Source organism: Peromyscus californicus, unplaced genomic scaffold (genome assembly GCF_007827085.1).
Source record: "Peromyscus californicus insignis strain IS unplaced genomic scaffold, ASM782708v3 Scaffold_16__1_contigs__length_79575227, whole genome shotgun sequence".
NCBI classification, from domain to species: domain Eukaryota; kingdom Metazoa; phylum Chordata; class Mammalia; order Rodentia; family Cricetidae; genus Peromyscus; species Peromyscus californicus.
The window spans coordinates 7,501,651-7,528,903 of record NW_026294458.1 but is presented as its reverse complement, the minus strand read 5'-3'; the positions used below and the strand labels follow the sequence as shown (position 1 = coordinate 7,528,903).

The window sequence follows — 27,253 nt, the reverse complement described above, 5'->3', positions numbered from 1 at the left end:
TGATGCCTGTTTGAAGACAATAGCCAAACCATGACAGTTGGAATTCATGCTTACCAATCTTGGCTGGACTCTCCATATCCTAATTTCCTCCACACTGTTGTCACCAGAACAGTGTAAACACAGAGGAGAACCATTCATGTGCCATTCTAAGAGGACTTGACTTAGGTGTTTCATGTGACCCAGGGTCTGGGCTCTGGGGCTCTATAGACTGTAGTTGGTTGTTTTTTTACTCTGGCCTTTGGGGGGCCCACCACCCAGCTCTCGAATAAGTACACATGGAGACTTATTACTACTCATAAATGCCCGACCTTAGCTTGGCTTATTTCTAGCCAGTTTTTTCTTAAATTGTCCCGTCTACCTCTTGCCTCTGGGCTTTTATCTTTGTCCTATATATCTTTCTTTACTTCTTACTTTGTGACTTGCTGTGTAGCTGGGTGACTGGCCCCTAGAGTCCTCCTCCTTCCCTCACTCCTAGATCTCTCTTTTTTCTTCTCCTTGTTCTCTTGCTCTTTCTTCTTTTCCTCCCAGATTTCTCCTTCTATTTATTCTCTCTGCCTGCTAGCCCTGCCTATCCTTTCTCCTGCCTCTGCTATTGGCCGTTCAGCTCTTCATTAGACCGTCCGGTGTTTTAGACAGGCAATGTAACACAGCTTCACAGAGTTAAATGCAACATAAAAGACTACAACACGCCGGGCGCACGCCTTTAATCCCAGCACTCGGGAGGCAGAGCCAGGCGGATCTCTGTGAGTTCGAGGCCAGCCTGGTCTACAGAGTGAGATCCAGGAAAGGCGCAAAGCTACACAGAGAAACCCTGTCTCAAAAAACCAAAAAAAAAAAAAAAAAGACTACAACACAACTTTACATCATCAAAATGTTTCACAGCATAAACAAACATAACACACCTTAAAATAATATTCCACAACAGTAGACGGCTACCTAGTAGGCTGGTGAGAGACTTTCCGCTCCCAGCAGAGATCCTCTGGCCAGTGAGTGAGCTTTATTGTTTTCATGTTTGTTTCAAGCTCTTTGTTCCTATTTGCTTGTTAACTGAAAAATTTATCTTTGCTCTAAGTCTCCTGGGGAGTCTGGTCTAGGTTGTATTATGTTCCTGAACAGGATCCATTGAACGACTAATTTTCAGTACCTCAGAATGTGGCCTTTGGAGACTAGGTTGCTACAGTTATTATTTATTGACTTGTGGTTGAATAATTGTGACTGGTTTTCCAGAGGTGAGAAACAAAGAGACTAAGTAAAGATTGTCTTGGTGTTGCCATAAGCCAAAGGACCTGGGCTGCCAGAAGCTGGATCTTCCCATGTAGTCTCTGCAGAGGGAATACAGCTTTGCTGACTACCCTGAATTTTACTTCTTGCTTTTAGAATTGTGAGAGAACACACTATTATTGCTTAAAGTCACCCAGTTCGTGTCCAGATGTGTGTTGCTTAGATGATTTACTTATGTAAACTCTGTTGAGGGTACCTGCACAAACTAGGATGACTAATGTTGCTAGGTGATAAAATCCTATGGGACTACCCTTGTGTATATGATCCACCATCAACAGGTAGATTTATCAGTGCATGACTGTACTCTGTTTCTGCAGTCTGTCACAGAGATGGTCTGTGCTATAGTGTGAGCTGAGCTGTGTGGCCTCTTCTATTCACTGAGTATAGTGTCAGTCAGAGATCAAGGCTGGAGAGGTTCTGTTAGCTACTAATTCTGAGCCTCTGTCCTTTGTCCCTTGCATTTCATGGCTGTTTTAGCTACCCCTAGCCTACCTGAGTCTTGCTGTGCAAAGTTTCTCTCCCCATGTGCCTTAGTTACTTTTCTATTGCTCTGACAAAACACTATGACCAAGGCAACTTATAGAAGAGTTTATTGGGGCTTACAGTTTCAGAGGGTTTGTTCATGACCATCATGGTGAGAAGCATGGTGGCAGGCAGGCAGGCAGGCTTGGCACTCAAGAAGTAGCCAAGAGCTCACATCTCATCCACAAGCAGGAGGCTAGGTGAGGGGGTGAATCTAACTAGGAATGGTATGGGCTTTTGAAAGCCCAAAGCCCACCCACAGTGACACACCTTCTCCAACAAGGCCACACCTCCTAATCCTTCCCAGACAGTTCTACCAACTAACAGGGATATCTGGGGTATGACATGCTCTAGTGAGGTGACAGGAAAAGATGTTCAGCACGTGAGGGAAGCCCACAGTGTGGCCCCACTCCCAAGAGGTATGGGTTTGCTCAGGATTCACAAGCATGTGCTTTGTGTTTTAGTATTTTAACCACATCAGTATTGAGGATTCACGAGTCTACGAGCTGACCAGCAAGGCCGGGCTGTTGTCTCCGTATCAGATCCTCCATGAGTGCCTTAAAAGGTAGGGTAGGGAGCACCTTCCTCAAGAATCAGGTCATGGGAGCTCCTCTGGAGCATCTCAGAGTTTCACTTGGCTTTTGTCCCAAGGTAGAGTCATTATCTGTTTGCCTGGATATACAGGAGCCCCTTGGCTCTGGCTGATAGGCGAGCCCTGGGTAACTGAAATGTGTATAGAGTGTGTGGAGAATCTCCCTTAGTCAGCCGAACATCTAGGGAGGGGTTCGGGTTTTCTTCGGAAAGTTATAAATGGACTTTGTCATTTGGTACCCCTCCCCAGAAGTCACCATGTCCAAGCATCATCCACTGATACCTTCTTGTCATCTTTGTTTTCTCCTAAAAGAAACCATGGAATGGGTGACACATCCATCAAGTTTGAAGTGGTTCCTGGGAAAAACCAGAAGAGTGAATATGTCATGGCATGCGGCAAACACACAGTGCGCGGGTGGTGTAAGGACCTGTCTCCTCCCCTGCTTCCCTCATAGACTGGCATGTTTTCAGAGGACTGCTGGGGTATGGCCAGTAGTTTCTGACATGAGGGTGTGTGGCCTAGTCTACTACTGCTGTGACAGTCATCCAAAGCCCCAGCTTTGTGTGTGAGCCACCACCCTTTCATCTGAAGCTAGATTTGTGGTCATCCTGCCTGCATTCTTCCTCCTGTTCCACTGTTTCTTCTCTTACCTCTAACCATCCAGTCTGGTAGGATGAAGGGCTGGCTTCCCGAGGAGCAGGCTGAGGTGCCTCCTGATGGCTATCTGTCCATCTGCACACCTGTCTTCTGGTCTGTAGGCACCATCTCACTCTGCTTTTACATCTGACATAGCTGCTTAGGAAAAGCCAACAGAAAGCCCGCAGTTCCAGCTTCTTAGGAAGGAAACTGGGCAGGAGAATCAATCATGTGAAGTGTGAGTTCAGTACTAGCTTGAACGACATAGTGAGACCTTGTTCCTAAAAACAACAACAACAACAACAATAATAAAACCATAAATTTCATAAAGCAGTGGGTAACCACTGTAAGGAAAAATTAGTTTTATATATATTGGAGGATGATACATAGAGGACCCTGGGAAATTACAGACCCACACTTAGACGTGGATGGTCCAGTTACCTATGGCTGTTGCTGCACCCTACAAACTCCAGTCCCCATAGAGGTCGGCTGCTGAGAAGGCTGAACGAGTAAGCAGTCCACCGAACCTTCAGCCTGGAGAGCTCTCCTGGCTCAGTATCCTTCATATGGAGGCTCCACCCAGGCACCTGCCTACCCTCAGGAGCCACAGACTTTAGGAGGCCTTGCGTTTAGGAGGTCTGTGTGTTGCATGAAAGTGGGGTGGAGTGGGCTGGTGGAGAGAGGGAAGCTTCATTGTCTTGGCTGATAACTTTCCTACTTGTCCTCGCCTGGATCTCCTGAAAGCTGCTCGGCAGAGTGGTACCTGGGTCCAGGTCTCAGGACTGTGAGTCATAGTATCTAGCACAGTGGCAAAGCACTGTCTACCCTCCTGTGGAATTCCCTGCATGGCTCCCTAGGTGCCAGGGAAAGGTTCTCCTGTCTGGATATTTATGACTTCTCTCCACCTTTGTTTTTTCCTCTCACAGGTAAGAATAAACGAGTTGGGAAACAATTAGCCTCTCAGAAAATCCTTCAGCTGCTGCACCCACATGTCAAGAACTGGGGGTCCTTACTGCGCATGTATGGCCGTGAGAGCAGCAAAATGGTGAAGCAGGTAACCAGACTGTCAGGTGGTCCGGCAACTGCTCTGCTTCCTTTTTTCTTGCTTTGGAGATCCTGTCTAGGGTTTGCTGTCAAGGTCAAGCTTTTGATTAAGCCTGTCTCTTGTGTGTTGTGCCAATGATTGTGCAGACTGAGGGCGGGGACGCCCAAGCTACACCTTCTTGAATCTGCCAAGTATTTAAGTATGAACTATTAGGGGCACACCTAGAGCACCAGGCCTGCCATACACCAGACAGTAGGTGCAGGCAGTGAACACCACCTGGTGCTGAATTGTGTAAAGGCTTGGGGGCTGTCCTTTGGCAGTTCCCAAGACAGTGTGTCCTTGTTTAGTTGAAGCTCTCAGTGGCTTACAGAATATGAATACTGCCTGTTTTGTTTCTGTGGCTTTTACCCAGTTCTCAAAATTTAAATCAATCTCTAAACCTAATGAGTATGGGGGAGTACTGGGAAGTAATTGTTGGCTGTTTCTCTTTTGAAGTGCTAAGGATGGAACCCAGAGCCTTGTACATCTTGACAAATGCTCTACTACTGAGCTACATCACCAGTATTTTTACCCTTTCCCTTAATATATGTAGAAACTGCCTGGATCATTAGGATCCCATCATTTAGAGGAGTATAGGTGGTGACCCTGAAGATGGTGCTGTGAACCCTTGAGCCAATAAATAGTCTGGAGCAGTGTAGCACCCCTTTGGGTTTCATCAAACTGAGGCCTGGCACTGTCCTTGCTCTGGGCTGGCAAGGCAGGGGTCCAGGAGCCACACGGAGAATATACACAGCATAAGGCTCCTTCTTTTCCTGCTTCCTTTCCCTCCTTACTGCTGCAGATTGTATGTGGGGCTTTGTGCAAGCTCAGCAAAGGCTATACCACTGAGCTGTATCCCCAGCCTTAGAAGCATTTTCTATGAGTTGAAATGTAGGTGCAGTATTTGCTGTACATAGTCCTGGCCTGAGACAGAGGGAACATTTTTTTTTTTTTTTTTTTTTTTTTTTGGTTTTTCGAGACAGGGTTTCTCTGTGTAGCTTTGCGCCTTTCCTGGAACTCACTTGGTAGCCCAGGCTGGCCTCGAACTCAGAGATCCGCCTGGCTCTGCCTCCCGAGTGCTGGGATTAAAGGCGTGCGCCACCACCGCCCGGCCAGAGGGAACATTTTTGCAACCATAGGCAGAGGCTTCCTTTACCTGGAGGGTGAATGGCCCTTGAGCTCTGGCACGCCAGCGAGCATCCTTGCCTATGGCCTCCAAGGCAAGAAAGGACCAAAGAGAACGGCTGTTTGGCTGTTGTGTCTCAGTTGGCTTCAGCCATGCTCTTGCTACTGTCTTGGGGTCCTTAGCAGTGACTGCTTGACTGTCATATTCGGCCAGTAAACACAGAGGTATAATCATGGAGGAAGGGACAGAGTTTCTGGGAAAGGCCAGGGAGCCCAGGGCAGTTCTTATACCCTGTATCTGTCAGCAGCCAAGGCCTCATTACAGGTGGGCCACTGGTGTGCACTTCGTGCCCCACCAGGACCTTACGCTCCTGTTTTGGGTGGTCATGAGCATACTGCTGCTTGGCAGTTCTGAGAGCAGGCTTTGGGTCCCTAGGAGACCTCTGACAAGAGTGTGATAGAGCTACAGCAGTATGCCAAGAAGAACAGGCCCAACCTTCACATCCTGAGCAAGCTGCAAGAGGAGATGAAGAGGCTGGCTGCAGAGCGGGTGATTATCTCCCTTTCTCACCTCTCCCCCAGGCCACCTACCTCCCTACCCCCCCAAACTCACCATCTAATCCTGCAGTACCCTGTACTGCCCATACCACAATTACTAAGTCATCAGGATTGCTGGGTCAGCTTCTTTCTTGTAGCTCAATCTTAGGAGCCCATTTCTGATCCCTAACTCTGGAGATGCTTAATCTTCCTTCCAGATAAGGTTGGCCTTTAAGTTCTAGCATCTATGGCGCTTTCCTAAAACATCGAGTTAGAGAGCAGACAGGCCAGCCTTTTAGTGGCTAAAGGTTCTGATTTGGAGTCAGGTATTTCGAGGGCAAGGATTGTGCACTGGCCTTGTGCTTGATAACTCAAAGATCATAGAACAGTTAAGCCCGGGTAGAACTTGGTCTTGATGAAGCTTCCTAAAACTGCCATAGGTGCCTTATCCCAAGTGGGCTCTGTTACTGACAGTTTCCTGGTCTGAGGAAATATCTTATAGCCATTCACACCCCTAGACTTTCTGAGTTGGGAGCCATTCCAGCGCTGGTGACTTTGTCCCAGGTGTGAACACAAACTCTGAGGACCAAGTGTCTATTGCCATTTGCCTCAGGTGGGGGTGGGCCTTGTCTGCTGGAGTAAGCAGAACTTGCTAGCTTGACTCTTTGGGAGATTAGCTGTGGGGATTAAGGCAACAGGCTCAAGACACACAGTTCTATTTGTGGGGGAAATTCACTGGGCTGCCGGGCAAGCAAGGCTAGGATGACACTCACCCTGGAGGGGTGGATCCCAGCTTGTTGCAAATTCTTCCATTCTGGGTGTCTCTAGATTGCTAGGGAAGCTGCAGCACATGGGAGTCTACCCTGGCATTCTGAGGAGACCCTTCTGGCTTGGCCCAACCCAGCCCGCTCCCTGTACCTTCCCTCCTAGCCAGGTATCACAAGGCTTCCACCCTTTCACCCTTGTGAATCTCATTGCTGGGCCCACCTCTAGCATCATTGACCTCTGTTCTTCCAGGAGGAAACGCGGAAGAAGCCCAAGATGTCAATTGTTGCATCTGCCCAGCCTGGCGGTGAGCCCTTGTGCACAGTGGATGTATGAGGTAGGCGGCATGGGCCAACAGTGCTACCCAGGAGACCATCAGCCACACATCATCACTGCAGCACCAGGCCTCCAACCTAAGTTCCTTTCCTGTGGCAGTGTCGGCTCTACTCTGGCACACGGGGACAGCTGTGACAATACAGCACACATGCAAAGAAGCAGTTCTTCTGGAAGCTGCTCTGTGTGACTTGATATATTAAGGATCAGCTATAAGTAACTACACAAGTGGAAGCTGATAGACAGCTGTAGATCCTGCTTGTACGTATCTGCTGCGGACTGTTTTTATGAAGGTTTTCATGAATTTTAGTACACTATATGCACTGACAAGAAGTGATGCTTGGTTGATAGATGAGATGACCAGGATTTATAGCTTTGGCTGGCCTATGATGCCTTTGCTCATAGTTCCTTCTTGTGGAGCCACTGAGACCTGGTCAGAAGGTGCAGGTATCCTGTCCTGTAGTATTACCTGCTTTGTGTGTTTCCCATTTTCCTCTGAAAAAGTTATAATAGAAAGGATTATTTCAGGCTATTTTGGCTTAAAATAAAACAAAATTTTAGCAACAGAGCTACTTTTCAGAGATTGCATAGTGAAGATACTGAACTGTCAAGATACTGAGTGTTAATCTGGTTGCAGTCTACTTCTTTTGATGATGTCTTAATGCCCTAATAGCTGTCTTCTGGATACCCAAGCTCCCACCTTCAATAAACTTTAGCAACACTTTTCTACAAAGATTTTTGCACAATCAAGTCCATCTGTTGATCGGTTTTTAAAGCTTTTATGATGTTTTAGAATTTGGAAAGAAACTTTTACAGTGAGAGTGGAAGACAGATTTAGTCTTGCATTTCAACAGATGGACTTGTGTAAATAGGAAACAGGGCCTTCAGTGTAGCCCATCACTGACCAAGAGCTGGCACTGCACATGACAAGTAGTTATGGCTTTTCTGGATCTCAAGGGTGGCTGCTGTCTACATACACCAAGCCTGGTGTCAGGTTTAGTCTTTGCCCATCCATGCTTACAGGATAGCCATGGAGAAGGGTATTGAGTAGAGGTATATTGAGAACACAAGTCATGGTCAAGAGTTAGCCTACCCCAATACCTGTTCAGAGGGGCTGCAGTCTTATATGTTCTCAGTGTGTCTTTCATCTGTACCTGAATTTACATGGATGGCATGTGTTGTCAGAAAGACAAAATGGCAGCTATGGGCATCCCAACACTATATTCCTCCCCCCTGATCACCTGTGTGATAGCAGTTAACTTCTGTGTTAATCTTGGCAAGAACAACTCTCCAAATCAAGTTGCTAGAATTGGAGACTTGATTCCTTCTTCCTTGCCTCCCATTCACAGTTGTGATCAGCCTTTTGACTGACCCCAGATTTGCCATTGGGAAAGCCTTAAGCACATGGTAATGTGATCTCTCTATAGCTGTACTGGCCCAGGCAATGTCAACAACAGGTGCTGCCACACACAGGTGGGTGAGTTTTAAATGCACAGCCATGTTATAATGCTGCAAGCCTGTGTAGATGCTGGCCATGGTTGTAGGGTGCACCCTGATGGTCTGAACACATAAAATTGTCCAAAAGGGAACGGCTGGTTTCTTTCTTCTGATTAGAATGCTGGATGTTTGTGGATCTTCAACTGGCCAGGACAGTCCTGGTGTCAGTTGTGTTTTTAAGTGCCATGGTGCACAGTTAACCCCATGTGAACTCAGCATAGATGGTGTGTTCAGTAGTTGCTACCTGCAGGGGCCATCCTCAGTGCTCACTCCTTTGGAATATATGATTGATGTTTGGTCCTAAAACCCACATTCCATTAAGCACAGTGAAGCTGTGCACAGTGGCAGACATCTTTAATCCTAGCACTCGGAGTCATAGGCCAGCCTGGTCTACATAGAGATGCTGTCTTAAACATGGAAGCACAGGGTGCTGGCACCACAGGCCTTCGACACCGGGGAAGTTGAATATGAAAGATCTTGAGTTCAAGAAGGTCAGCTGAAGACTGAGTCTCTAGTCCTTCCTGCCTCTTTCTGAAAGGATTTCCCAGGTCTCGGCCTGAGGACTTGACAGACTGAGGTACTCTGCTACCCTACTCTTCTGTACTTTAGTGGGTGGCAAGTAGGAATGACTCAAAGCTCTGGCTGTCACCACAAAAGCATCAGCAAATCAGCAATCGTTTATTCTGGAGTCTGGCTGTCCCATTACAGGACACAGGTGTTCATAGTACCAGCTAGGCCAGTCTCATGCCCACCACTGTTTGCCTGCCACCCTCTGCTTAGTAGGGAGCTGTAAGGAGCTTTCAGCTTTTGTTCTGTACTTCTGCAGTTCCCAAGACCTAGGATGAGAGGGAAGTGTCTGTTTCCTTTGGGGTGGCATCAGGAGGATTTCTTGGGGTTTGAGAGTCTTGATGCCCCAGGGCTTCTATGCCGTTAGGGTGTTGTTCCATCCTCTCAAACAGGATGAGCATCTCACAGTGTGGAGTCTGTGGGAATAGGTCCACGGCCACAGCCTTGACTGGACGGAATGGGATGCCTTTTACTCTGTTAGATGGGGCCCTGCAGAGGCTGTGGTGGGAAGGAGGTACCAATATTAGCACCAGAGGTTCTTATAGGTGGCAGATAGGTGTGTCATCATCTCCCCATCCCCCCAAAAAACCCCACTTACTCCACAAAGTTGCCCATGGCTGCCCGGGGATTGCAGGAAACATACAGGAGTCGCTTGATGTTCTCAGCTCTACGAATGGCCAGAATCACCTTGGAATCTGACAAAGGCACAGAGGGGCTAGTCTCTCCTAGTGGTGGACTACCCAATATAGCTTTTTTTCTTCTGGTGCTACCTCCCCAAATGGAAGCCACTCACGTAGGCCAGCCCGTGGTGGGTCTAGGACAGCTACAAGTTGCTGGGAGGACAGTCTGCTCACCAAGCCTGGCACAAGATCCTCAGCCCTGCCGCAGTGGAATTCAATGTTGCTCAACTCTAGAGATAGTGTCATAATTGTCACTGGACTCTGGGCCAGGCACTGGGAGGGCCTAACAGGCTTAGAGAGTACACAGCACCCCTCCCAAAGCCTTTCTGTTTCCAGCCAGAAGCCTCAGTGCCCCCACTCCCCAGAAGGCCCCCAAAACCTCAATACAGGTTATAGATACAGTAACTGAAGTACATGGCAGAAGTCCTGCTGTGGCAGATCACCTGCTTGCTGTGTGGTGTAAAGGTTCTCACCATTGGTAAGGGCGTTCACACGGGCATCCTCCACGGCCTCCTGGCACAGCTCAATCCCGACTACTCTTTTCACCTTCTGAAATAGATAAGCCCCACTGCCCTGGCTGCTCAGGAAAGAGAGACAGCACCACCGGGTTTTATCTGGGATTCACACTCATGATCATCAGTCAGTAGGGAGATGTCCTCCTTACCCGGGCCAGGGCCAGGCCTATGGTGCCAGTGCCACAGCATACATCCAGCACGGTACTGCCCCCATCCAGCTGAGCCCATTCCTGGATGACTGTGTAGAGCACTTCAGCTGCAGGTGTGTTTACCTGGAGGTTAGTTAGCCATAGTGTACTCCAGTGTAGGCTAGCACCCCACACTGCCTGGATCCCCATCTACATCAGTGACCTCATCCAACTTCCTGACTTTTAAAAACTAAATCCTTACAACAGATACCCTCATGAATGGGGAGCTTTTTTCCCTGACTTCACAACTCCCTCCCCAGGCCAGCTGAGAGTGACTGTGTACCTTAAACTACTAAAACCTTAGGATCTTCCCCCTCCATCTCCACAGTAGGGTTTTGTACATCAGGGAGAGAGGCTCAAGGGCTAAGAGACTGCTACCATAGTGTCCTGTTCTCGGTTGGGCAGGAGGCAATAAGGCAACATGTATCATTGGGTTAACCACAAATCAGTCAAATCAGTGGCAAATTATCCCTTTCTTAGCCTAGGGCCCCCACTATCTGGATGTTCTCTATAATCTCTTCAAGCTTAGTTACTATTCTCCCTTTCCACCACATCTGCCATCACACTCAGCTTCCCTGTCTCTGTGTTCATAAGGGGCACACTACCTGGAAGAATGCGTGAGGGGAGATACGGAAGGTCAGCCCCAGCAGGTCCTCCTGGATGCACTGGTCACCAGCCATATGCTCCAGGGGCAGGCCTTCCTGGCTGGGAGTCTTCCTACATGAGAAGCAGATGATCAGTGTCACTGGCCTATTTGGAGACCCTGTCCCCACCTGGGCTCCTTACCTCTGTCCCTCTTCCACAAAGTAGAGGCAGGTCACTCCACTGGCCTTGCCTGGCCCTTCCATGAAGTGGTACACCAGGGAGGCCTTCAGCCCTGCCAAGTCCTCCGAGCTCAGTTTCTGCAGTAGAGGATGCAAAAAGCCCATCAGGCTAAGCAAAAACCAGTAAGACCTCCCCCAACAAGACCACTGCCTGAGACCTGGGGGTGGAAGTAGGCAATGGCCATGGCCTGGCCTCTGCGGCTGGTACGAACAGTCAGCTGCTTCCAGTGGCCTGTATATGTCTCAGGGTCATATGCCGAGTATGGGGTGGACCTGAGGAAGCCACAAATGTCTCTGAGTACCTAGTGTGTGCCCCTGTCTGTCCCAGCACCCCGCCCCTCCCCCCACTGCCAGGGCAAGGACCACAGCCCCAGGACGGGTCCCCACCGAATGAATTCCTGGAAGGCCTTCACCACCTGCTTCGTGGCCTCTGGAATGTGCACAGTGTCAAAGGGGGCTGCCACAGCACAGGTGCCACCCTTGTACTTGCCGAGCCTGCAGCCAACAGTGTTGTCTTCTCCATCCACCCCAGCTCCGACCAGAAACTCGCACTTATTGCGGTATTCAGTCTGCAGGAGAGGAGGTGGCAAAGAGGCAGCCAGGTCTCAACCTTGATTGCCAGCACCAGAAGAAGCCGACAGGAGTGGCAGGCAAAGCAAGGTTTCACTGCTGGCTTATCAGACCCCAGGAAAAAGTGAAAGGCAAGAAATGGCAAGGAGGATAAGGAAAGACCAGAGAGAGCAGGATGATGGGCTGGCCCAGCGTTAAAGTAGATGCCCAGTGTGTGAGGCCAACCTCCCGCTTCCCACACATAGAATGGGATTTCGTAGTCAGCCTGACCTGCTGGGGTGATGGCCTGACCCCCTCCAGTGGGCAACAAGCCTTATTATGCTGTTGTCTCTGTGTGAGCAGCCAGGGTAGCAGGGCGCGGTTGGTGCTCCCAATTTCCCTGTAGGATGAAGCACATCATGGCTGGACTGACACTGTTCCCCATCCACACTGGGCAGCTCCCTTGAGACCTCACTATCACACTGGTATCATAGGGGCATTACTAACCAGCTCCCTGACCACTTAGACCAGTGGTTCTCAACCTTCCTAATGCTGTGACCCTTTAATACAGCTCCTCATGTTTGCGCTGACCCCTAACCATAAAATTACTTTGGTGTTACTTCATAACTAATTTTGCTACTGTTACGAATTGTAAATATGTTTTCCAGTGGCTTTAGGTGATCTCTTAAAAGGGTTGTTTGTCAGCCCCCCTCCCCCCCAAGAGGTTAAGAACACTTAGACCCTGTGTGTGTCCTAATAGAGTACAGGGCTGGTGGAGCAGGCCAAGTTTGCAAAACCCAGCTTCTATGGTAGGGATGTCAGTGCCACACTCACTTGGCCAGTTTTTGCAGCACCCGTTCACATTCCAGCCGTTTCTGCTCCAGCTGCTCAGAGTAGGGTACTGTCCAAAGAGGGGTCACCACGTCGGCAATCTGCGTAGCTGTTGGCTCACTACCACCTTCCTGCCGCCTCTTTCTAGCCATGGGGTCAGCCTTGGGTCGGGCCAGGCGCACGCTGAGTGGGCGGCCTTTCCAGAGAGCACCGTGCAGCACTCGCAAGGCCTTGTCTCGTTCAGCAGCGCTGCGAAATGTTACAAAGGCACACGGTGGTTGTCCAAAGAGTTTGATTTTGTGGGATTGTAGGCCAAAACGGCCCAAAAAGCGCCGGACGTCACTGAAACTGGCATGGCGAGGCACATTTTGCAGCTCCAGTTTAAAGATCTCTGAGGTGAACAGGTCATCCCTTATGTAGCTGTAGAGCCCAGGCTGAGTTCCAGGCCCGGCAGCTGGTCCAGGCCCCCCTTCTTGACATTCTGGGGCTGCGGGGCTGTATACTGCACTGGCATCCGGGCCGCAGTCCTCCATGTGCTCCCCAACCTGTGTGGGGATAGGCAGGGGCCAGGCTGAAGGCTGTACCTGGGATGACGACCGCCTCGGGCTTGCTCCCTAAACCACTGCCAGACCCCCGTTGGCGCACACTCCACCCAGCCCTGCCCAAGCCCGCTCCTCAACCCCACCCCATCCACAGCTGCTGCATGTCTCTCCCTTTGCTTTACTTCCGTGTCCAGCTTCTCACTCATCGCCTGGCTCGTCCGTCGCCCGGCCAGGGTGCTCACGAGGCCACCACTTAGGTCTCTCTCACATACGAAGTGCTCCGAGATAGAGGTGCGACGCCTCTTCGCCTTACGCGGGAGAGGTACTCAAAACTCGGTGCTCAGAGCCGGCACTGGAGATTGGGAATGCACCACTCGCTCCCCAGGAGCCAGCGAGGGCAGCACGTCTCAGGCCTGACTCCAGCGGCCAGTGCACACTCGCCGAGCCTGGTTTCTCGCAGGGCTTGGCTTCCGGTGACGTCACCGCCACGCGCCGAGTCCTGACTGAGCCTTGCACCAGCCGCTGACACTGACGTCAGAGGCACTCAGGGCTTGCAGACGGAAGTGCGCGCGTGGGTCGCCGGGAGAGCGCGCTCCCCAGGCTGAGGCGCGGCCGGGCATGCGCCGCGGGCGTTTTGGCGGGAAGCGCGGGGCGGGCCGGACAATGAATGTCCGCCGTCAGAGCCAATAAAGCTGCAGTGGTTTTGAATCACGGTGCGTTTCCCGCCGCTGGGGTCAGGGGTCAGGGTTCGGGTCGGGGGGCGGAGGGAAGAGCGGACGGGCGGGAGACGCCGGCGCCAGACGCGAAGGAAAAGGAGCTGCGACCAGTCGCCCAGAGGCCGCCGAGCCAGCGACGCCTGAGCCAGTCGAGCCGCCGTCGCCGCGCCCCCATGGCGGCCGCCAAGGTACGGCGAGGCCCGGGTGGGGCCGGGCAGGCCGGGAGGCAAGGGCCGCTATGGGCGGCCACGTGGGCGGCCCGCGCCTCGGCCGCCAACCCTCGCTGGCCTGCGGGTTCGGGGCCTGTCGAGGCGCCCGGGCCTGGGGGGCTCGAGGCCTCGGGGTTCCGAGAGTGGGAGCTGCTGGCCGAGACTCGGGTCTCGGGGGCGGCGGGGCGGCGCGTGACCTTGTGGCGTGCAGAAGAGCAGCCATCTCCACCCCGGGCTCCCGGCTTTACTTGGGGATCTGGCCGTGGCCGGTTCCCTTCGTCGTGGCCCCCTGTGATGTTCCCACTAGCATCGGGAAACCCTTCTTGAGTTCCCCGCAGAGCCCTTCATTCATTTGGTCTTTACGTCGGGACCCGCCACCGCCATCGGTGGCGGAAGCTCGCTCTTCAGCGCGGGGAATAGATAGTAGACGCGGGGCTCAGGGCGGGGGCGGCTTTGTTGGTGGCTGGCGTGTCGGCCGCAGCGGAGCCGCAGTGCTGTGAAACCGAAGGGCTTCTGTTTCTTTATCCTGTGGAGTTTGGTAGTGTGAGTCTGGGTTTTTTCTCTGTATTATCAGAGCACGTGATCTTGTCAGATTTTAAACCTGCATGCCCTTGTAATCCTTCAAGTTGGGTCAGAATCTTAGGGCTTATTTGTCAGACTTTCCTTAGCTTCTTTCAGCTTAGATTTCCAAGCTTGTGTAAAATTTCTGGAGGAATTGTAAATTCGTGTAAATGCTAATTTTCCTAGTTTACAAGTGTTTGGAGAATCGTCAGTACAAATATTAAGGTTGCTCTTTTGAGTTCATCACGTTCTTTACATGTCGGGTATAATTTTCATTTTATAGAGGAGGAAAGGAGTTTCTCAAGCTGCTTTGCCAAGGACTCTGGTGTGTGTATGGAACTGATTGATGTTTGAATGTGCAGGGAGGGGCATGTTAAAATCCATTGTCTGGTTGCGGGCTATCTTCTGATTTTTGTGATGCTGGTTGTAGCACACTGGTGATGTGAAAGACTGGAGACTTAATTTCCAATTTAGGGGAGGCCTGTCTTCCTTTTCCAGGCGCCATTTGTGATTAGTGATGCCCGCTGTGGGCCAGGCTCACCAGCCAGCGGCATCACTTCTCCCCTCTCTGCACAGGACAGTCATGAGGACCATGATACCTCCACAGAGAATGCAGACGAATCCAACCATGACCCCCAGTTCGAGCCGATAGTTTCTCTTCCTGAGCAAGAAATTAAAACACTGGAGGAAGATGAAGAGGAACTTTTTAAGATGTAAGTCCGCTGAGGTGTCCCTGGAAGTATCTTTAGATGGGCTGACCGAGACAGAAAGAGAAATGGCCTGATAATATAAACAAGTCTCTGCAGGGCATTTCTTTTAAAACTTGCAAAACCCAACAACCACAGTGGGACCATGGTCTCGGCTTTCTGGAAGAGCCAGCCAAGCTAGGAACTCTGTGTTGGGTGTTTTTACTCTTGTGCTGGGGTATAAGCCCTAGTGATACTTTATGACATTAGCCTCTTTGTGATTTCTACCTGGAACTTTGCAGAAGAGTCCTAGGTTGGCTGGGCACATTATCATACCTGTGAATGTCATGACTTGGCCCCCATTTGATAAAGGCTGTTTGAAGAAAGGACCTGGAGTTGTATGGTGACTAGCCTTACATTGAAAATTCAACCATTCATCTGCCAAACCTTTTCCTGCTGCCCTTGCTTCCTTGTGGCCAGTCATTTAAAGGGTGTCCCCATCATTAGTCTGTCACCTGGGGGTCCCCCAGCTGATCTTGCACCTTGCCTCCACGAATCAGCAGTTCCAGTAGGCTGTGGTGGCGCACACTTTTAATCCCAGCACTTGGGAGGCGGAGGCAGATAGATTTCTGTGAGTTTTAGGCCAGCCTGGTCTACAGAGCAAGTTCCAGGACAGCCAGGGCTACATAGTGAGACCTTTTCTTGGGGGTGGTGGCTTCTTCCTTTGTTGAGCAGGGAATCTTAACTTCTTTCTTCCCTTTTCTTCCTTTCTGCTTTGTTTTGTTGCCTTAGCTGGGTATCCTTAAAGAACGGGTTTGTTTAGATATTTGTGTGTTTTTTTTTTTGTTTTTTGTTTTTTGTTTTTTTAATTTTTATATGTGTATGGGTGTTTTGCCTACATGGATGTCTCTACACAATGTGCAGCCTGGTGCCCAAGGAGGCCAGAAGAAAGCAGCGGATCCCTGGGGACTAGAGTTACAGACAGTTTTGAGTTGCCATGTGGTCCTCTGGAAGAACAGCCAGTGCTCTTAACTGCTGAGCCATCTCTCCAGCCTCCAGCTCATGGTTTTGCAGGTTAGGAAGTCTGAGATCTGAGAGCATAGTGCTAGCACTTGGTATGGGCCTCAGTTACATCTTAATGTAGCAGTGTATCATGTAGTAAAATCAAGGAACTTGCTAACTTCAGTCTTTCTCTTACATATTCACTAGTGCCATTGTTCAGTCCCGTCCTCGGTCCTCATGAGTCCATCTAACCCTCTTTACCTTCTAAAGGACACTTCTAAATACTATTAATGTGAATTTGGAAATTGAGTTAATGCCTAAACTATAAGGACACATTCAAACCATAGTAGACAAATTCAGCTATGTACAGCCTATGTATTCCTGGTTCTGTGTCTTCCACAAAATGCCAGTGGAAGTGGCTTAGTTATCAAAATTGCTTTTTAAAAATTACTGTGAATTTGCCACTTGGAACCTTCAATGAGGAACTGTAGCAGTACTTGAGTAACTTTGGTTTTGCTGTTGTCTTGTTTTGCTGGCCTGGTGGTTGAACACATGCCAGGCATGTACTATCTCCAGCCAGTCCCCCCCTCCCCCCTCCAAGTTATACACACTTGGTCTTGAACTTGCCATTCACCTGCTTTAGCTTCCTTAGTATCTGGGATTACAGGCCTGTTCCATCAGGCCAAGATGGCTGAGCACAAGCTATCTTGTATCTGGCTTCACATCACTGCAGAGACTGGCTTGTTGTTGCCTGTGCTCAGCATTGCTGGACACTGGATTCGGGTGCATCCTAGCAAAGGTGTTGCTGTACCTTTCAGGTGTGCCTAAGATGTGGGGGAGGGAGGCCTGCTCAAGGAAAGCCATAAGCACACCTTTGTACCCAGAAGGTGGTGGGCTAGAGCTCTGTCCCGCAGCCCTGGGCAAGGGTGGCATCCTCTTAAGTTATGTGGTATTTGGTTTTGTCCATGCAATGCTGAAAGGACTCCTGATTTCCTGTGCAGGGTCCTTGGTATAGTCCTGGAGACCAACATCTTGTGCCTTACATCAGGGCCTCTGGGCTCTCTCTTAAGGAATTGGGTGACGATGTGTTGCTTGGCAGGGTTTGGAGGAGAACAGAGGCTTTGGCAGAGAAGGCGAGCAGATGAGGGCTGCAAATGAAGGGTGTTGGCCCAGCTTCAGGGACAAGAGCACTGGACTCATGGCTGGTGCTAGGTGCTTGAACCCTGGTGACTGTGAAAGGCTCCTCCTGACAGGAAGCTAGTGCTGGGCCTGTGGAGTAGGATATCCCTAAGACTTTGTGTAGTTAAAGAGCACTCATGTGTTGTGACTGGGTCACCCAGCTCACTGGAGCTTCTTTACCCACTCTGGGCCATGTGTATCCTTAGACGCCTCTCCGGGGAAAATGCTTCTGCTATGAACATCTTTCTGGTTGTGAAGTAAAAGCAGCATGGGATTTGTCAGGCTCCCCTGGGTGGTATTTTGACTAGTAATTCTTGGCGCCCAAAGGCCTTAGAAAAAGATATTTGAGCCGGGTGGTGGTGGCCCACACCTTTAATCCCAGCACTCGGGAGGCAGAGGCAGGCAGATCTTTGTGAGTTCGAGGCCAGCCTGGGCTACAGAGTGGGTTCCAGGAAAGGCACAAAGCTACACAGAGAAAAAAACCCTGTCTCGGAAGAAAAAGGAAAGAAAGGAAAAGGTATTTGGTGAGGGCCCAGTGTCCAACAGTACCCCATGTTCAGTGCCCAGATAACACACATTCTTTGGGGACAGTTGGTCCAGGTGTGAATTCCCTCTCTGTCTGACTGTTTCATTACTGGCTTTTCTTACAGGCGAGCAAAGCTATTCCGGTTTGCTTCAGAGAATGACCTCCCAGAATGGAAGGAGCGAGGCACTGGTGACGTCAAGCTCCTGAAGCATAAGGAAAAAGGGACCATCCGCCTTCTCATGAGGAGGGACAAGACTCTGAAAATATGCGCCAACCACTATAGTAGGTGGTCTTTCAGGGCTATACACCCTGGAACTCCTAGGAGCTGGTTATCAGGGGAGAGAGGGATATATTTGTCATGCTTATTGAGTTTAAAATAAGTTTCTTTTGAACAAGCCTCTGAACTATGACAGTGAAGCTTACAGAACGCTGCAGGCTGTGGGCAAGCTAGGTCTAGGTTGGATGTAGAGCTCCAGGATGGACTCTGTCGGATGGTGATGCAGTGGGTGCACGTTTGTATGTTATCTGGGCAAGTTGCCAGGGTCTGGTGCCAATGCTGTGTTTTCACTGATACGCTGGACCCTCAGTTGTTGCCTGGGATGATAGAGGAAGGGAAGGAGGCTGGGAAGAAAGGGAATGAGGAGGGCTCTTGGCCAGGTCTCAGCAAGCTATCCCTCCCTGGTTTGTCTCTGAGGCTATTAGGATCCATCTGGGGATGCTCTTGATCCTGGTAGATCTAGTGCAAAAATTCCTATTTTCTAAACTTAAACGTATTGTCCTCACATGAGTCCGCATGCAGAGGACAAAGAACAGCGTTGTGGGATCTGTTCTTCCTTAACACCTTCTCATGGGTTCCGAGTCGGTCTCTGGGCTTGTGCTTTACCTCCCTTCATTGGTGTTGCCCGTGTGCCGTGACTGTAGCAGTTGAGGGATGACTTGTAGGAACTGGTTCTCTCCTTACACCCTGTGGGATCTGGGGATGAAACTTGTCAGGCTGTGGGCAAGTGCCTTTACTGAGACAGCTCACAGACCCTGAGCCTGCATTTTCTAGCCGCTTAGGATCTTTTGTCCTTTGTCCATAGGCCGACTATAGGTAAGAGCAGGGGAGGGGAGGGGTGTGTGTAGGGCTTGACAGGTGGTTTTGCTGAGGAAGGAACATGAGAAAGACTTGGCTCTCCCTGCCTCACAGTTGCCTCAGTCTCCTCTCAATCCCAGTTTGGAGCATTCCCTTGGGGGTCTCAAGCTGCTCCAAAAGCCTGGCTAGGTTCCTGACTGACTGGTCTCTACAAGTGGTTGGAGCTCTTTGTCTCATGCACCTCACAGGCTCTTGGTGGTTATGAGTCAAGGTTGGGCATTGTCTTAGTTATAACTGTTCTATTGCTGTGAAGGGACGCTGTGACCAAGGCAACTCTAAAGAAGACATTTAATTGGGGCTTGCTTGCATTTTCAGAGAGTTAGTCCATTATCGTGGCAGGAAGCAGACAGGCATGTCACTGGAGCAGTAGCTGAAAGCTTTATATCCTGATCTGCAGGCAGAGAGAGAGAAAGAGGGAGGGAGGGAGGGAGGGAGACACTGGGCTTGGTATCAGTTTCTGAAACCTCAGGGCCCACCCCCAGTGACACCTTCCTCCAACAAGGCTACACCTCCTAATCCTTCCAAACAGTTCAGCTGTGGACCAAGCATTCAAATCTATGAGCCTGTGAGCCATTCTCATTCAGACCACCGCAGGCATCAAGTGAGGTGTAGGGAAGTGAGGGTGTGGGTGGTGTGCAGAGTTCCTGGGGCCACCATGGGCTGCTGTGGCTCAGATCCCTGAACTCCAGCTTTGCTGTCATGTGGGAGTGCTCAGATTGTTTCGAGGACCTCCCTAGAATCCTGGAGATGCTGACAGGGCTACAGGGACCAATGGCTGGGTATAGACCCAGTGAGGAATATTCCAGATGAGCAGGCTTTCAGTGGGGGACAGCTATCTGTCAGTGCTGTCATCTTTTCCCTCAGCTCCCCTGGGCTGTGGGACCTGAGGAATTCAGAATAAACATGCTTGTTAGGAGCCATGGCTTGTCTTCCATGACATACTACCTGTCATGGGATTCCATTGTTCACTACTTGTATCTTACCCCTCAGATAGAACTTCCTGGACTATAGAGGGCTGAGTAGTTGCACTGTGTGATAACCCTGCTTTCAGGCTCCTTCACCTCTGTGTTCCCACCTTTCAGTCATCCAGGTTCATGCTGGTGTGGGCATGTGATTGAAGCCTTATGTTGGACGCCCTTAGGAAAGTTTGAGCCTGAGTGGCTACCCTTAAAACAGCAGGAGGCAGAGCCTGTGCTTCAGACTCCTGAGCTTGTTCCCACATAAGGATTATCCTGAGTTTAAGCAGATGTGGTTTGCATTAGTGCGTAGAGTTGTGTAGGCCCGTGTTAAAATTCCTTCCCAGGGCAGACATAAGCAATGTCTGCACTTCTCCCAAGGACCCAATGACAGATCAAGGTGTGATGCCGCCAAAGTTTACTCTGGGGAACCAATGAATTTATTGGGCTTTCTTAAAGGTCAAAGGTGAGGTGTTATTTACAGGGTTGTGGGTGCTCCTCACCCCATCAGGCTGTACCTGAAAAGCCTTGACCTAGCAAGGATGATGGCTTCTGCATAGGTGGGGCCCCTCCTGGAGGAGGGCACGTGCAGTTAGGACAGAGCTGAACACAACTAGTGGTAGGAGTAGCTGGTTACTGGGGTGAGGGTCTCTGACCCTTTCCACCCTTGAGGGGATATAAACATCAAGCCCAGCTGGGATCATCTGCAAGCGGGCACAGTTGAACTCCCCAATATGGTGGTTGCTTGGCTCAGAGGGTAATCAGGTACAGTAGCTTGGATCTCAGATTCCATGTTGGCTAAAGTGGGTCCCTCACTTAGTGAGTAGGTTACTCTGGGTGAGGGCTGGGTGGTTTGTCCGAGAGTCCCGCTGTCCTCACAGGTTTTTCTTCTCTAGTCACACCAATGATGGAGCTGAAGCCGAATGCTGGCAGTGACCGCGCCTGGGTCTGGAATACCCATGCCGACTTTGCTGATGAGTGCCCCAAGCCTGAGCTGCTCGCCATCCGCTTCCTAAATGCTGAAAGTAAGCAGAACTTGCCCAACTGTGTGGGTCAGCTGCTTTTTTGGGGAAATTGACATTGACCCAAAGCATGCAGAGCCTGCTGTGTGAAATTCTAGGGATCTATATAAACAGTTGTTGCATCCAGTTGACTCCTGTCAGGTGTGTGGAACAGACACACCCTGGAGTTTGCTCCTGCTGCTGCTTCTGCTTAGTTTCTGGTTCCTCAAGACTGGGGCACTGGTGTCCCTTACTGATACTTAGGCACCTGTTCCAGCAAAGACTGCAAAAATCTGCAAGCCCTGGCTGATCTCTCTTCCATGGGGGAGTCTTTCTAGTGTGAATTGCCACAAAGTTGTGCCCTGAGGATCTTGGAGAGTCAGCAGGTACCATGACCAATGCCCTAGTGGCTGGTGCTCCTGTGAAAGTGAGCTTGCCCTTGGTCTGGAGTATAATGTATATCTGGTATCCCTTCCAACAGGAGTGGAGCTGTAGCAAGAAGGCCCTTGGCGCTTGGTTGTCTGAATTGTTGATAGATAGCCTAGCACTAGTCCCTCAGGAGGGACTCAGTAACCAGTCAGTGTAGGTGTTAGTTGGTCAGAAGCTGCCATTAGGGCCGGGCATGGTGTGCACACCTTTGATCCCAGCACCTGGGAGGCAGAGGCAGGCGGAGCTCTTGAGTTCCGGGACGGACAGCCCGGGCTACGTAGGGAGAGCCTGTATAAAAAAAGAAAGAACAATTGCACTGGGGACCACGAGTTGGCTCTTCAGAACTTCAGGATGTAGCCACTCTGCTCCTGAGTTCTTGAAGGAACTCAGTCCCTTCTCTTTCTACAGATGCACAGAAGTTCAAAACAAAGTTTGAAGAATGCAGGAAAGAGATCGAAGAGAAAGAGAAGAAAGGTGACATGGTGCCCTGGGGTGGCGGGGGGTGGGGGGACTTCCTTGCAGATCCACTCTGCACCTGGCTGCAGCTCCAGTCTGGTGCTTTTTCTGTCTGCCAAAGAAACATTCCAGGGTGCTGTGGCTGCCTCTGCCTACCGGAGGTCATGCAGCTGCCTGGGGACACTGATTCCTTGGAGGCTTTGACCTCATGTTGGCCTCATAGCGTTTGTGCTCAGTTTCAGGTACAGAGCTGAGTTAGAGCTCTCTGGAACCCACCTGGGGTGAAAGGGCTTTTAAGATATTTCTCACTTTCTCTCAAAGAATTCTGGGTCCTGTTCCTCTGGGGCAGGTGAGGCCTGTGTAGTAAGTGGCCATGCATCACTGAGCAGCTCGGCGGGTACCACCAACAGCAGCTTGTTGGGACCTTTTGAGCCCATCTGGGAAGAGTGCTGGGTGATGCTTAAGGAGCAGGTGGAGCCTGCACTGGGTGAGTGCTGAGAGCAGCCCAGTCTCACAGCCAGGTCCCCCTGTTGTCTTACTGCCTTTGCCTGTTTTTGCAGGACCAGGCAAAAATGAAAATGCTGAAAAGGTGGCCGAGAAGCTGGAAGCCCTTTCTGTGAAGGAGGCCAGAGATGAGGCTGAAGACAAATCTGAGGAGAAGCAATGAGTCACTCTCTGTCCTTGTCCTTTCTTTTTCTTTTTAAAAAATTTCCCTGCCCTTTAAGGTTTGTTTTTATTCTGTTTTGTTTTTACAAGGGACTTTATAAAGAACTGAATTCCAACCTTCAGGTTTTTTTTTTTTTAATTTTTTTTTAAATTTTTTTTCTCAAGTTTTGACACCATGAACATGACTTCAGAAATCCATTCCCCAGTCATGAAAATGTACTGTGCTAACTTTCTTTTCCATAGTGGAAACACTTATTTATAGTCATCAAAAATAGTGAATAAAAAATGCCTTTGAAAACCTGGACCAGCTGGCAAGGCTGTGTGGGGGTTGGGGGCTGTGCCTGGAAATCTCCTTGGCCACCCATGTACCTGAGTGCATTGCAGGTCTGTGCAGCCTGGTTTCTTAGAGAATCGAGTGGTGTGTGCTGCTGTGGCGCTTAGGGAACAGTGGATACTACAGCATGGTTTGTCCAAGCTGGTCCTAGAAGCCCCTAGGTGTGTAGGATGGCAGCCGAAAGGCCCAGTGGGGCTGAGGCTGGCATTCAGAGCCAAGGTATGCTGTTCCCTTGCAGCTGGAACTATTACTTTGTGCCCTTATGTAGGTTGGATGTGTGTGTGTGTGTGTGTGTGTGTGTGTGTGTGTGTGTGTGTGTGTGTGTTTGAGGGACATGAAGGAAGACCACTAGAGTACTTTGACCTAGGTGAAGGGAGGTAGTAGGTAGCCAAACAGATCTGGCTATTAAGAAAAACTGCTTTTGCTTGGCTGTGGTTAATAAGGCAGCCCTTCTCTCGGTGGAAGGAAAGGCCACCTTGGAGGTGCATATTCACTCTAGTGCTATGTCACGGTATAGCTGTGACTATAGCCCCTCAACCCTCCCGTTGGAAACCATTAGATGCCCCAACACATCTTCAAATAACACTTAAAGGGTTTGGACCTGGGCTTGAAATCTAAATTCAGCACTGTCAGGATTATGGGACTAGAATAAAGCTTGCCGTGTGTCGGGTGGGGCTGGAGAAATGGCTCATCAATTTGATGAACACTTGCTCTTGTAGAGGATCTGAGTTCAGTTCTAAGCACCCACACCAGGCTGCTCACAGTTAGGCTCCAGGGAGTCAGACACCCTCTTTCCCTGCTCAGGTAGTGCATGCAGGTGAAATATACATATAGACAGACATAAGGAATCCCTGATGTGATACACTATGGGCCTCAGGAGCTGCACCAGCCCTGTCTTTCACAGGGTAGGAGCCATGGGGGGCTTGATCCCACAATAACAGGAAGTGGTCACTTGGTAGTGTGTCTGTCTGGTCTCCACCTGTCAATGTCTTTCTTGTCACTGGCCCTGTTGTCTGACCTTGTTACAGGGTGTGCTCACAGCTTTCCAAAGTTTTCTTTGTGACATTTCTGTATAGGCATATTGTACTTTATCCATGTCCATACTACTACACTCCCTGCAAAAGTACCTGTTCATCCCCTAGCTGGTCTTTAAAAGCCAACAGAAGACTACTGGCTGTCTCTTGGCTTTCTCCATCCCAGGAAGAGCTCTGCACACATAGTGGGCCTGATGAACTGCAGTTGTGACATGGACCACGGGTGGCCTTCAGTGTACTTCATAGAAGGGCTGCTTGATCTTCAAGGGAAGCCCTGGGCCTCGGCATTCATTTCAACATAGTGCAAAGTGACTTTTGCCTTGAGTTGTAGTAATAGGCAAACGAGCCTTTTGGGTGGGAGAAATGCTGGAAGTTCCTTCCCATTACAAGTGTTTGGCATTTTTTTCCCATGTATCTGGCAGTGGAGGAGGATGGCTGTGGTGGCCCCCATATACAACATAGTCTCAAGTCAAACCAGAAGGGTTCCATACTGCAGATACAGAAAGGCCCCTCCAAAGTGGCTAGGGGACACTGCTGTCCTGTGCTCAGGCTTTATTCTGGTGTACTTTCAAGGAAGTTGCTTGTTCACACTTGTAGAAGGTGTAGCAGAAAGGAACATGCATTGGTCCATGTCTGTGCCTTATTGACAACGGGCTGGAGGATATCAATGGGTTGTTGAAGATACCCAGCCTGGCATCGTGTCCTGAGGCAATGGTAGGCAAAGGCAGTGCTAAGTGGAGTGAGGTCTTATCAGATGTTAGAACTGTAAGAAACACAGGTATACAGTAGCACCCTCCTGTCCATAGGGGACATTCCAAGACCTCTGTGTATTATGTTTGTCACCGTGCAAACACCTGTGTGCGGTTATATAAGGTAGGTATAGTGGGAGATGAAGCCAGACACTGTGATAAGATTAAGTTAAGATAGTCTAAATAGCTTACTGTGGGTCTTAGCAACCCCAGCACAGCTCTCTTCTAACTATGTAGAACACTTTGGCATCACAGCTGTTGGAACACAAGAAGGCTACAATATGCTAGGTGGTGGTAGTGCATGCCTTTAATCCCAGCACTCGGGAGGCAGGGCCAGGCAGATCTCTGTGAGTTTGAGGCCAGCCTGGTCTACAGAGTGAAATCCAGGACAGGCACCAAAACTACACAGAGAAACCATGTCTCGAAAAAAAAGCCAAAAGAAAAAAAAAAAGGAAAAAGGCTATAATAGGAAGTGGGTAAGCCGAGGGAATTCACATCCAAGGCAGGAAAGAGCAGAATGGTGCAGTTATTAAATTGGTTGGTTGGTTTGAGACAGTCTCATAGCCCAGGCTGGCCTGAAACTGAATCCTGTGTCCACCTCCTAAATGATGGAACTAGGTACATATGCCCTGTTTATATGGTGCTGGGCTTTGTTAGGCAGGCATCCTACCAACTGAGCTACGTCCTGACCCTTTTGTTGTTTATTATGTAACTTGGCTAGCCTGGAATTTACTGTGTAGACCAGGTTTGCCTCAAACTTGAGATCCACCTATCTCAGCCTCCCCAGTGCTGGGATTAAAGGCGTGCACCACCACGCCCAGCTTGTTTGGTTTTTGAGATGGGTTTCACTGTGTATAGATAGCCAAGGCTGGCCAGACTTGAACTCCAAAGCAGTCTTCCTGCTTCGGTCTTCCAAGGGCTGGTATTCCATAAGCCACCACACCCACACAGGACACAAATCTTGAGTTAGGCTGTGTAGCTGGAAGTGTGGAAAAGAGCTTTATTCTGCTTTATTCCTCCCTCGAGGGTCCTGCCACGGGCTGACTGCCACTTTCCACTCTTGTCTCACTCCCTTTTCCCGTCCTAGGCTGTGGGTTCCATGATACTCTGGTAAAGGAGATCTGCCTTGGCCTCACAGTGCCCACATTCCCTCCGGCCCTATTCAGGAAGAAAGGTGCCATCACAACCCTGGGCTGTGGCCTCAGCAGCTGAATCTGCCCCACAGGACACCTCTACATTAGCCAAAAGGATCTCACTAGCTGTTTTCCTACATGGCTGTGGCAGTGGAGCATTGTGACTGTCTTGGTACCCTACATCTGAGTAGAATCATACCTAGACCCAGAGGGACTGGGGGTGGGCTGTGGATGGGGGAGCCTACTCAGAGGGCCGTGGAGGTTCTGAACTTCCTGTTATGGGTTGCAGGACAAGGGCAAAGTCCAAGCAATAGGTGGAGTGAATTTATCTGAATTGTGTGCCAAGTGCGGAGGGCCAGAAGGAGGGGGTCCGCTGTTTGCCACTGTGCCCTGAGGCCCTTTCACTGCCTATCTTACCAATGCTGGAAGAATTCTTGGTGACTCCTGTGACTTCTGGCATCAAATGCACATCAGAACAGAAAACTGAGAGAAAACACATCACTGTTTATGCTGTTGGAATGCTGTTTCTACATTAAGGGATCCAGCTCTGTGCTGTAGGCCTCCAGACCAATGAGTCCCAGGCCTATGGCAGAGTTGCAGGGAGGGGGTGGTTTCAGGACTCTGGGTTCTGGCGTACAGAAGCAGAAAGCAGCGGCCAAGGGAAGAGGGCCCCTAGCATCTCCATCTGGGGAGGGGTGGGAGACAGGCGGGCCTTCATCCTGGAGAACCGCCAGCCGGCATCCTGCCCAGGCCCTGAACAGGCTTCAGAGTAGATACTGCTCCCCTGTGTTGGAGTGACCAGAGCAGGCAGTGGAGTTTGACCACGTCCCTACTCAAAACACACTCAGGCTGACCTGCCAAGGGAAGCTAATGCAGATGCCTAGCCTGCCTGCCCACAACTGCAGCATCCTTGGAAGGCCGGTCCACCTTAAACAACAACGCCCTGGCGCTGGCCGGTGGGATTTCCCGCAGGTGGGGAGCATGCGCAAACTCTATTGAAGGCCTGGGCAGGGTACGGGCGCTTCCTTTAGGGCACCAGCCTCCTAAAAGCATTTCTCGGCCTCCTACTTTCACACGGCCTCAGTCAAGCCTGCGGCCTGAGTCAGGACGCAGAGGAACTCCGTGGCCCAACTCTAATGTCTGGAGGGCTGCGAGTTGGGTAAGGTTTTGATAACCATGATGCCCCTACCTTGTCACAGCAGTCTTCCCCCACACCCTAGTGACTGCCAGGGGACCTTCAGTCTGCCCCGGGACTGTGCTTGGGGAGCACATAGGCCCAAGAGGGCTCTCAGGCTAGGGCCTGAGGCCGCAAGCAAAAAAATCCAGGCTTCCCACGGTCCTGCAAGTACAGAAGTCGCGGCGCGTGCGTGGAGCGGCGGGCTGGCCCGCAAGAGGAGTCGGCCACCCGGCGCT

General features: G+C 50.4%; 3 protein-coding genes and 1 non-coding gene across 19 annotated transcripts in view; 3 read left to right on the top strand and 1 right to left on the bottom strand.

The window, feature by feature from the left end:
- Positions 1-8,464, top strand: part of Dgcr8 (DGCR8 microprocessor complex subunit) — a 32,639-nt gene extending 24,175 nt beyond the window's left edge. For 8 of the 9 annotated variants that reach the window (XM_052740239.1, XM_052740243.1, XM_052740242.1 and 5 more), the window contains 6 exons: positions 2,268-2,368; positions 2,708-2,814; positions 3,958-4,085; positions 5,677-5,790; positions 6,606-6,711; positions 6,795-8,464. In XM_052740239.1, the coding sequence (XP_052596199.1) occupies positions 2,268-2,368; positions 2,708-2,814; positions 3,958-4,085; positions 5,677-5,790; positions 6,606-6,707 (552 nt within the window). In that variant the 3' untranslated portion in view covers positions 6,708-6,711; positions 6,795-8,464. The remainder of the gene's footprint in view (positions 1-2,267; positions 2,369-2,707; positions 2,815-3,957; positions 4,086-5,676; positions 5,791-6,605; positions 6,712-6,794) is intronic. The other variant, XM_052740245.1, reaches the window with a different exon arrangement.
- Trmt2a (tRNA methyltransferase 2 homolog A) lies at positions 2,375-13,548 on the bottom strand. 6 transcript variants are annotated; one of them, XR_008218768.1, is made up of 13 exons: positions 13,212-13,548; positions 12,530-13,071; positions 11,987-12,095; positions 11,534-11,715; positions 11,305-11,419; positions 11,109-11,224; positions 10,928-11,039; positions 10,284-10,406; positions 10,093-10,168; positions 9,733-9,849; positions 9,538-9,634; positions 3,046-3,312; positions 2,375-2,751 (listed from the first exon to the last, which is right to left on the bottom strand). XR_008218768.1 is itself a non-coding variant. In XM_052740251.1 (12 exons), exons 1-12 carry the CDS (start codon positions 13,272-13,274, stop codon positions 3,282-3,284), a joined length of 1,683 nt encoding a protein of 560 aa, XP_052596211.1. In that variant the 5' UTR covers positions 13,275-13,548; the 3' UTR covers positions 3,045-3,281. The 6 variants fall into 6 exon arrangements, 4 of the variants coding, with proteins under 4 accessions (XP_052596211.1, XP_052596207.1, XP_052596209.1 ...); XR_008218769.1 differs by lacking the exon at positions 9,733-9,849; XM_052740251.1 differs by lacking the exon at positions 2,375-2,751 and having other exon boundaries at positions 3,045-3,312.
- Positions 13,549-13,667: 119 nt separating this feature from the next.
- On the top strand, positions 13,668-22,894 carry Ranbp1 (RAN binding protein 1). Of its 3 annotated transcripts, none has more exons than XM_052740253.1 (6): positions 13,668-13,781; positions 15,131-15,267; positions 18,072-18,229; positions 20,935-21,063; positions 21,877-21,942; positions 22,485-22,894. In XM_052740253.1, coding segments are annotated over exons 2-6 (462 nt in total). In that variant the 5' UTR covers positions 13,668-13,781; positions 15,131-15,265; the 3' UTR covers positions 22,592-22,894. The 3 variants fall into 3 exon arrangements, with proteins under 3 accessions (XP_052596213.1, XP_052596212.1, XP_052596214.1); XM_052740252.1 differs by lacking the exon at positions 13,668-13,781 and adding an exon at positions 13,831-13,972; XM_052740254.1 differs by lacking the exon at positions 13,668-13,781 and adding an exon at positions 14,415-14,536.
- On the top strand, positions 21,987-22,112 carry LOC128112351 (small nucleolar RNA SNORA77). The gene has a single exon (XR_008218969.1). It is a non-coding gene; the product is annotated as a small nucleolar RNA SNORA77 (small nucleolar RNA).
- Positions 22,895-27,253: the final 4,359 nt, after the last annotated feature.